At 36.4% G+C, this 10359-nt stretch overlaps 2 protein-coding genes across 3 annotated transcripts in view; both read left to right on the top strand.

Annotated features, from left to right (window-relative positions):
• sez6l2 (seizure related 6 homolog (mouse)-like 2) overlaps nt 1–2545 on the top strand; it is a 15505-nt gene extending 12960 nt beyond the window's left edge. Inside the window, exons 14-19 of the mRNA XM_053339073.1 lie at nt 499–693; nt 788–979; nt 1290–1328; nt 1657–1774; nt 1984–2095; nt 2299–2545. Of these exons, the coding sequence (XP_053195048.1) occupies nt 499–693; nt 788–979; nt 1290–1328; nt 1657–1774; nt 1984–2095; nt 2299–2328 (686 nt within the window). The 3' untranslated portion in view covers nt 2329–2545. The remainder of the gene's footprint in view (nt 1–498; nt 694–787; nt 980–1289; nt 1329–1656; nt 1775–1983; nt 2096–2298) is intronic.
• A 2826-nt stretch (nt 2546–5371) lies between these two features.
• On the top strand, nt 5372–10301 carry kctd13 (potassium channel tetramerization domain containing 13). 2 transcript variants are annotated; one of them, XM_053338321.1, is made up of 7 exons: nt 5372–5740; nt 6494–6754; nt 7325–7494; nt 7804–7893; nt 8299–8351; nt 8461–8656; nt 8841–10301. In XM_053338321.1, exons 2-7 carry the CDS (start codon nt 6517–6519, stop codon nt 9087–9089), a joined length of 996 nt encoding a protein of 331 aa, XP_053194296.1. In that variant the 5' UTR covers nt 5372–5740; nt 6494–6516; the 3' UTR covers nt 9090–10301. The 2 variants fall into 2 exon arrangements, with proteins under 2 accessions (XP_053194296.1, XP_053194297.1); XM_053338322.1 differs by lacking the exon at nt 5372–5740 and having other exon boundaries at nt 6360–6754.
• The last annotated feature ends 58 nt before the right edge of the window (nt 10302–10359 follow it).

The raw sequence follows: 10359 nt of genomic DNA, 5'->3' as shown, positions 1-10359 counted from the left end.
TTCAACCTGTACAAAAATGTAAGTGTAAAAACAAGAAGTTATGGCTTTAAAAGGGATTATGTGTATTATGTGCAAGAAATACCTGCTTCTTGGCAGGGACCTGTTACCAGGCATATTACCACATAAAAAGAAATGTGTTGTTTTCACACTTCAGTTTTTCTTACAGCTGAAACAAAACTAAATATAATGTGTAAATTAGTGTGTTTTAGAGGTTCTGGTAAGCATAATTTGTTACCTTTGGGCTAGCTGTTCTCCCGTCTTTATGCTAAGCTAGGCACACCCATGTGTTATAGGTTAGGTTAGGTTAGGTTAACCATAAACCACAACATCTCAATGCATGCTGTTGTTCATTTTTTTCTATTATGTTCCTGTTATCTCACAGTATCGTCAAAATCAGTTGATGTTGTCATCGTCTATGCTGCTGTTGCTGCTCTTGGTATTCTCTTTGTTTTCCTTATTGTAAGTTAAATGCTGTCACACGTCCTTTGTCACCCGCAGTCCATCAGTGTCCCGATCCAGGAGAGGTGGTAAACGGAGCACGCTCAGTGCGCCCTGAAGCAGGTTTTGCAGTTGGAACAGTCGTGCGTTTCTCTTGTAACCAGGGCTATCAACTGGAAGGTCCCAGCCAAATCTCCTGCCATGGACGAGACACTGGCACCCCCAAATGGAGTGACCGCAGCCCAAAGTGTGTCTGTAAGTCCATCTTCTGCTCTCTGCTGGTTTTGTCTGTTAATAACATTCAAATACATAACTGTCCTCTGTGTGTGTGTTTGTGTTTTCTGAATAGTAAAATATGACCCATGCCCAAACCCTGGCTTCCCTGACAATGGTTACCAGACCCTGTACAAGAACAGCTACCAGGCAGGAGAAACTCTGCGTTTCTTCTGTTACGAGGGCTACGAACTTATTGGTGAGGTCATTATCAGCTGTGTTCCCGGCCACCCGTCTCAGTGGAACAGCCCACCTCCCTTTTGCAAAGGTAAAGCTTTTTGTCACATATTTATATACTGTTGTGGACCTTCTTTGATTTCATTTATAAAAAAACAGAGCAAGAAAATGACTGGAAACCATTGTCATTATGTCCATTTTTTAATTAATGAGGTTACGTTTTTGAGTTTGATTACCAAGGTGCTGTCACCACACATTATTTTAATAGAATAGAATAAACATCGCCACAGAAATAAGGTGGTGACATTAAATCTTCTGGAAATTATATTAATTTGTATCAATAATTTGATTTCTTCTGCAACTTGAATATGTCCTCTTTCTTGTATCTTCATTTCACACAGTGGCTTATGAGGAGCTTTTGGATGATCACAAATTAGAAGGTGATTTCTTTTCTTTTCTTCTCTCCTATCTGTGATGTTGTCTATTGTTACAATGTTCAAAATATAAAGTGCAATAATAGCAGGCAAACTAAAAATAAAACTTAAAACTGGTCAATGTTATACTACTTACATTTAGAAAATGTAATATAAGTGGAAATTTGGTGTATTCATACATTGCTGATTAGAAGCAATTAGAAGGGGGAGAAAAACCTGCACTCCAGCTTAAGTGCCAATCTGTTTTTGCATACATTAATTGATCATTTCTGATTAAATAAAAATAGATTGTGAACAGAAAACAAATACCAGCTTTTTCTTGACTTCTTTACAGTGTCCCAGGCATTCGAGCCATCCCATCAGATCCTGAGTGAGAACATTGCTTTGGCAATAATTCTGCCAATCATCCTGGTCATCCTCCTGATCGGTGGAATTTACATGTACTATACAAAGTGAGTAGCAGTATGATATCTAAAACTTGATTAAGTTCATATAAATGTCTATACTCATCCTCCTCTGTGGTTTAGCTGCGCCATTGTTTTACTTTTTCTGTTTATGTGGTTACATGTAAGCACATTGAGTTGCCATTGTGTATGAAATGCGCTATATAAATAAAACTGCCTTGCCTTGCCTACATGTAATTTTCTTCTGTCACTCACAGCATATGCAAACTAGAATGGAAGCCGCTCTTCTGGAAGTCTCTTTCGCACACACACTCCTACAGTCCCATTACAGTTGAGTCCGATTTCAACAATCCTCTTTATGAGGCAGGGGTGAGTATAAGGCTGATACTTTAATACCTTTGTTTTCTGTACTTTATATTTGTTAAATTGAGACTACTTGAGATTTCTTTCAGTTTCAAACATGAAAATTCAAATCAATCTATATAATCTATATTTTTCTTTAAAATATTTCATAGTTTTGGTAAAACTGCATTGGGCTTTTTTTAAATAATTGTTTTTGACTTTGACCACAGGATACACGGGAGTATGAAGTATCCATTTAAAGGAGAAAATGTCTTGGTGAGAATTAAAAACTACAGAAAGATTCAGTTCTTCTGAAGGTAAAAATGCTTAGTATTATAAGGCCTCACTCCCCTTTCATTTGTTTTATTATCTTTCTGTTTAATCATCACTGTACCTCTGGTTATAGCACTGTATTCTTCTTAAGTGCTTTATTTTGATTTTTTTGCACTGATTTGTTTTTTTGCCAATTGTGGGTCCTACTTCACAGTCCAATTTTCTGTATCATTAGGACTGGTGCCTTATGAAGGGTAAGAAATTGACAATAAAGAAGAAATAACAGTGTTGGAGGCGTAAGAACAGGAGAGGGGGGAAGGCTGATGGGAAATGGATTAATTTATTGTGTTACATTAGTATGAGGCCAAACATTAGAGAACTGGGCAATACCTTATTTGTAACAATCAAAAGTTACAGTCACAAGGATACAGTACACACTGAATGTTTTTCTTTCATTTTTCACATCACATTTCTAAAACTTTTAGGGGAAGACTATTTTAATTTCAATTATGAGAGAAGTTTTGAGATCAACAGTTATTTTCTCTCTTCCTCATTTTGTCTTTCTCTGTGTAACATACATACACACACACACACACAAACACACACACACACACACACACACACACAAATTGAATGTAAATATCTGACTTAATATTGACTGAGGTTGATATATATACACGAAATTATATATATATAAGCCTCATATATACACTTATACATGGTGGCAGGAGGTTATATATTTTCATTATATATATAATGAAAATTCAGTGCCAAAATATGTTAAATAATTTAATGTCCTTAAGTGTTTCATCTGTTGTTGCAATAGTGTTTACAGAAGGCAGTGTTTATTTTATTCTTTGCTGTTTCTGGAGTGCATTGCCACCCAGTGTCACATGACATAGAAGAAAAGGCGAGGACATGAATGTCATTATGCTTATAGCATGCACTGATTGTAAATTATATTGCTTCTGCTCAACCTTACCTTACCATTATCATTATAGTTATTGACAGTTACCATTGTTATCAGATTTGATGTTGTATGCACTATGTTGATGAAAAATTACAAACTTGGCTGCTTGCTGTGATGCATTATGTATTTATTTACAACTGATTGTTTGAACGGTGAATGTAGTCTCATTCGCTGTGCCAAATGGGGGATCTTGGAGACTGTTGCTTTGTAGACTTAATTCTTATCATCAGTAGCATTTCTTTGCTTCATATATGATACAATACATTATTTTGAAGGCAGTCAATTATTTGCTGAACTGGAAATAAAGTCTCTGTTGAATGGTGTAAAACTTGTTGAAATGAGTTTTTATTTTTCTGAATGCCAAGGCCTTCATACCTACCATATAACTCTCTTGGTGAAAAGTCATTTAATATAGGTGCTATCATATGTTTTGAAGTTATTTTTTCCTTCACAGCAAATCAGAGAAAGGCAAAATAAAGACCAGTTGCATGATACCAATATTTTAGGTTTAACCCACTGAGTACTCTGATTTGGAAAATAAAACTCACCTTTAAGTAGTGGCAATCAATTGTACTTATCATTACTATACATAAGGATATTTGTTATGATTTTAAATACACTCAAGTCAACCGTCACCACGTTAATGCATGAACTTCTCTAGAACACATCTACATGTCTGAAAATTGTCAATAACATATTACTGTTGGTATTTACAACAATCACACTAAGTACTTCAACCATATTACTGTACACTATTCATTGAAGTTCCCCACTGTAGCCACTAGAGGGCAGTAACATATTTTATCTAGATACATTTGTTCAACCATCCACAGTGTCTGGTGTTAACATGTCAAAAAGGACAGACTGGCCATTTCCACACTAGAAATGTATTATTAAAAATGTTAGCGTTGTTATTTGCGAGAATCACTCTAATGTGAGTAAGTACATAGTGAATTTTTTAGAGCATAGTAACCATAAATTCAATTATAGTGTTGCTGTTCTGCACCTCTAGTCTCTCTTCTCAGTTTTTCATAAAGCAGTGGTTGTCAAAGCGGGACTCTCAGGGGTCCTTGAGGAGGTTCCAGGGGTCCTTAGCAAAAAGGGGAATCATTTATTTTCACAATCATTCCATCCATAAGTAGCACAATGACAGAATGTATGACTATTCTGGTCATACACTTTCTGTAATAAAACATGTAAAAGTACAACTCTTATCAGATGGGGGGCCCTGGGGTGAAATCTTATCAAATAGGGGTCTGTGGTCTAATTTGTGACAGTTTAGGGGTCATTGAGGTAAAAAAAAGTTTGACAGCCACTGTCATAAAGAACGGGAGCAGTACCGATCATAACATCTTGCACTAATAAGAAGGCTATACTTTACAATAGCTGAACTAACTGGATAACATCTATGTAATATTTTCAGAAACACCTCTCACACCTTATTTGAAACAAAAAAAATCCTGGGTAATAACCATGTTTTTTTCCCAGTCTATGTCAAAGTACAAGTTATTCCAAACAAATACAGAAGCAGGTTTACTAATTATATTCCTCTGGATTAGTTCCCTATGCATTAATTATTAGTTTTAACACTCAAAAAAGGATCTGAATTCCCGATGTATGAATCTGTTTGAGTAGTTTGAAGGGTAATAATTGGTGATAGTCTGGTTGTAGAAGAAAGCAAAGTTTTAATACCTGATGGAATAGCATCAAAGACAATGGTAAATTATCTAGGGAGCCAGCACAGGAATGTTATACTTTGATAAAAATTAATTATAAGTACAATTGACCCTCCTTGTTAAACAACTGATAGAGAAGTAGTATGCCATCAACCCTTTTCTTTAAAAAATAATGATTTACGTTTGAAACATATATCCTGGTTATTCCATATAAAGTATTTGTGAGGAGAAAAATTATGTTTGCATATCAAGGACCAGCATAAGTTAAGTTTCACTGTGGGAAACATAGGGTGGCAGTGATTGACGTCACAGGTTGCTAGAGGACACGATTTTCGAGCGTAGAAGAAGAAAGCAGCGGAAGAAGCAGAGGCTCTAGTTTCGCTTCCGAGTGACCTACTTAGCGCTTTATATTAGCATCAGTTCATCGTCTTTATGGTTAATAATGGACGTGTCCGTTCTTAGATTAGGGCCTGGCTTTGTTTTTTTAGGTTTTTTGATGGCCAATATCTGATTTCTCCTCCAAGAAGCGGTACGAAAACAGAGGCGAGCTTTAAGCGTAGTAAAAACAGACTAGCCGATGTTAGCCATTTTGATTTAGCTTGCTGCTAAACATGAGTTGTGAAACGTCTGCTGCGTTATAGTTAGATTAATTAATTTTATCTATATTAGTTCTAATAACTCTCACACATTTACACACCAGCTATCTCAGCATAGTTACGTTCACTCCTGCAGCTCATTTGGATGTTCAGTGTGGTAAGTAAAGTCACATTTTGTTAACAAATTATACAATTATATCATAACGTATTGATTTATTAACGATATTTGCTAACTAATCATTATTGTATTTTATAAGCCTAATAAAAGCAAATATCATCTTAACTAGGCATGAGTCGGTGCTATCATTTATGAGCTTACGGTGCTTCTAGTTATTAATATCATGCTGATGATACAAACACCAAACATTTGTAAAGTTTTGGGATAACAGAGTGCTAAGAGGACAGTTTAAATGCTTGCTTCTAATGTAGGATGACTTAGTGTATAATGTTAAGGACCATGGAGCTGTGCTGAAACAAATGCTTCCTGGATGAGATGGAAGTGATGCACTTTACACATACGGGGAAAACTAGCCGACTACTAGTTATGTTATTTGTTTGGCAGTTTGGAAATAAAATAAAACAACATATTGTATGTATGAAGCATTTTTCATAGCTACACTCCACATAGTGAGCCATGGTTACATATCCACATCCATCAATTTGCTTCTGTGGATACAATTCATAATAGTTATTTGTTCTAATCTATAAAACAACAAGACAACACTAGAATCAGAAATAGCCTAATTTTAATGGTGAAGGCTCTTATACATATTTTGCCCACACACTTAATTAAGTCAGGTTCAATTAAGAGAGAGCTGAAATAGTAATAATCAAATTGACATTAGAACTGCTCCTCGTACTGGTCTAAACCTGTACTACAAACAGGCCATTGTATTTTTCTGTATTACAGTCAGGAAGTGACTCTTCAGTTCCATGTCTGCTGAGGCTTCAGTTGGCAGTCATGCTGCCGACTCAGCCCAGTCTGCTGTTTCCCAGCCCACCTGTCAGAACACAGAAGATCTCAGAAATCGGGGTCTGCTGGGGAGCAAGTACGTCAAGTTAAATGTAGGTGGCTCGCTGCATTATACAACTGTCCAGACATTAAGCAAGGAAGACAGTCTGCTGCAGAGCATATGCAATGGAGGAGCAGAGGTTACTATAGACTCAGAAGGTGAGTAGACATGTCTGTCTGGTAACAATTCATTTTTTATTGCATCCAGTTATTGTTTACTGTGTTAAAGGCTGTGCTATTAATATCGGGATTATTCACATGTCACTTTGACTATGATGTCCCTCAGTAGGATTTCTTATGAGGTCTTATTATCATACTTAGTTTGTGTAGAAATGATCAAATCTGTAACTACTACACAACTTCAGTTTTACATCAGCGTCACATCACTACACCTGTAAGTTTTACTCTATCATAATACAATTTATTTCATTCTTATGTAGCACCTGATTTGATGGTGATTCGATCCACTTTAATGACCCAACAATTAGTTAACGTACAACAGATCTTTTTGGGTCCACTGTTTCAAGATTTTATACTCAAATGTTGGTTACTTCCAGGGCTTAAGCTGCGTGTGAGTACTAAATGTATTCGTATGTGTAATCCATTTTCAAATGTCCCAGTAAAATGTTCAAAAGGACTCCATATTGAACACTCTGAACCATCCACTTAAATACATTTTTTCCAATTACAGAAGAATATAAATTAATACAAATCATTTTCCTGTCATAGGTTGGGTAGTTTTGGACCGATGTGGCCGACATTTTTCCCTAGTTTTGAACTTCCTGCGAGATGGCTCAGTACCACTTCCAGAGGACCACAAAGAACTGGATGAGGTGCTGAAGGAGGCCCAGTACTATCGAGTCCAGGGACTCGTCCAGCACTGCCTCACTGCCATGCAGGTAAACAGATAAAATACTTTTTAAAACAATCCTTACTGGTTTTGTCTCTGCACTGGAGCATCAACACACATAGACACACGCAGACAGGCAGATGTAAAACCTAAGAATTCTCATTAAACATTATTACTACAAACTATACTACCAGTGAGCTATATGCACCAAATTCAATATTCCCAGGCTTTGGCTATTGGTCAGATTAACAAGAAGTGTAATGCCTTCGCTTCACGTTTAATTGACTAAATGAATGAATTGATTGATACTTAGAGATTTGCAGACATGTTTTGATGTACTTTCTTCGTTTACCATCAGAAACAAAAGGATGTCTTTGAAAGTGTGTGCCGCATCCCCATGATCACCTCAGCCAAAGAAGAACAGAGGATGATTGCCACCTGCAGAAAGGTAGATTACCTTTTATCTAAATCAAATGGAGCAGTGGAAGAAGTATTTATTAGGTTAGGAGATGTCAAGCTCTAATTGTCTAGTGTGGTAGTATCCTCTGTAGATAGAGAAACCTACAGAGGATTATGATATCCATGAGAGGTACTGTATGAACTTCATGCCGACAAGGGTTTTTTTTGTAAATGGCCCCATGGTTGGAAGAGCCATGAATATTGTAGTTTATTAGTTGTTGTTTTTTATCATTATTGTTTGGAAGAATTCATTTTATTCCCAAAATGTACCTTTATGAATTTTTAAGGGTCACCTTTTAATACACACAAAATTTGTCAAGACTATTTATAGACTACAGAAATACCTGTCGCTCAACAACTTCCTCAGATGTATTCCTGTTTCTTGTTTTTACAGCCAGTAGTAAAGTTGCAGAACAACAGGGGAAACAACAAATACTCTTATACCAGGTAATTGTTCAGGTTAACTGTCCTACATATAGCACAAAAAAACTATGAGTGTGGAATATGAATCTGCTTTTTTGATAATAACTTATTCTTTGTTTCTTTCTGTGACCAGCAACTCAGACGATAACCTGCTGAAGAACATTGAACTGTTTGACAAACTCGTGTTACGGTTTAATGGCCGCGTCCTGTTTGTCAAAGACGTGCTGGGGGACGAGATCTGCTGCTGGTCTTTTTATGGAGAGGGCCGCAAGATTGCAGAAGTGTGCTGCACTTCAATAGTCTATGCTACAGAAAAGAAGCAGACCAAAGTAAGCATGATAAAATGTGTACATTGCAGTAGATTGTTTGAGATGGAGATAAATGCACTTTAGTTATGTGTTAGTGTTTATTTTAAATCAACATTTCTGCTTTAACAGGTAAAAACTCACAACTTTTTATTGTCCATGGCAAATAAAGTCACTCACCAGCAAACTTTAACAACTGTGTTTTTAGGTTGAGTTTCCCGAGGCTCGAATCTTTGAAGAAACCCTCAATATCCTCATTTATGAGAACAACAGAGGATCTGGTCCAGGAGGCCTTCACCTTTTAGATTCAAGAGGGTCTGGTTCATCACTGGGGGCTGGCCAATCAGAGGAAGAGGGTGCTACGGGAGGGGACAGGCGAGTAAGACGGATCCACGTAAGGAGACATATAATGCATGATGAAAGAGGACATGGTCAGCAAACTGTGTACAAGGACTAATAATGTGAAACATCAGGCATGGAAGAGTGACTTTATGTGTGTTTGTTTTTTTTGTCAGAAGCAGAATGAGAGAGATGTCCTTGATCATAGCAATAGCTTGAGTGTTAGTTATTTCATTTTTATTTCTTCAGATGTCACTGCAGTACATGTAAGGGTTGATGACTGATTTGTAACTGAAGTGAGAGTCACTTGGAGATGAAAATGCTTTTGTTTACATGAAAAGCAATTATGTACATTCTTAAAAATAGGAAATGTGTAAACTTACCTGGGACACGAAACTGGCATAAATATTAGTTTGAAAACCTCCTGCAAGTTACTGAATGGGCCTCAAAGTCCAACTTCAACTCCACAGGTGGATTTTTATTCCTGGCGCAGACAGCCTACTGCTAATGTGGGTGTTTCATGATATGCACTGGTAGCCTCCACTTTGTTCTCACACTGTTAGTAACTAATCTGTTTTTTTCAGGTTATGACACATCTGTTGCCTTTTTTATAAGTTGACAGTGAGGAACAGTGGATGGATTTCATGTATAGCTTAGAAATATTAACACTGGAATAAAACTGAGTAGCCATTTTTAGTGAGGTTCAGTACGAATGAGATTGTTGAGCAGCTCAATTTTCTTTATTTAAATTATTACTGCTGTTGCTTCCAGATGTTTTTTATTAATTAATTTATGAACCTAATTTATTGTTTGCTATTTAACTTTTGTATTGTTTGCAATCTTTGTGTTAAGTAGTGCTCAAGTGAATTTTTAATTTTTGGAATATGATGCACTCTATAGCACACTTCAGATTTTGAATTTACTTGTGTAAATGACTAAATCGTGAACCTATGTTTCAGTTTAATGTTTCAAAAGGAACCATGACCTGTCCACCATTTCTTTGATTGTATTGTATTGTATTTTATTCTGAGCCATGATCTTTCGCTTTTTGTCTTACACCAAACCACTGAAATTTGTTCAAAGTAATTGTCCACACAGCAGTGATTTAGGCTGTTGATCCTATGTTGTATTTTTTATTCCCCTCAGGGAGAGAATTAGTATTCTCTTTCTAATATTCACTGGTGTTTTGTGCAAACCTAATCACTCTGAATACTGCAACAAAAACAAAAAATAATGAGAGCAATATGTATCTCACACACTTAACAAAATCACCTTGGATTACCTTAAAATATGCACTAATGAAACTTCCGTCCCATTGTGGTCATGAATGTTCTGAATAAAGTACTTAAGAAATTCAGCTTCACTTCTCTTTTTTCCTCCTTTTTTCC

This window comes from Scomber japonicus, chromosome 18 (genome assembly GCF_027409825.1).
Source record: "Scomber japonicus isolate fScoJap1 chromosome 18, fScoJap1.pri, whole genome shotgun sequence".
Taxonomy (NCBI): Eukaryota; Metazoa; Chordata; class Actinopteri; order Scombriformes; family Scombridae; genus Scomber; species Scomber japonicus.
Note: the sequence above shows the minus strand (reverse complement) of the source record. Positions and strands in the feature narration are given on the sequence as shown.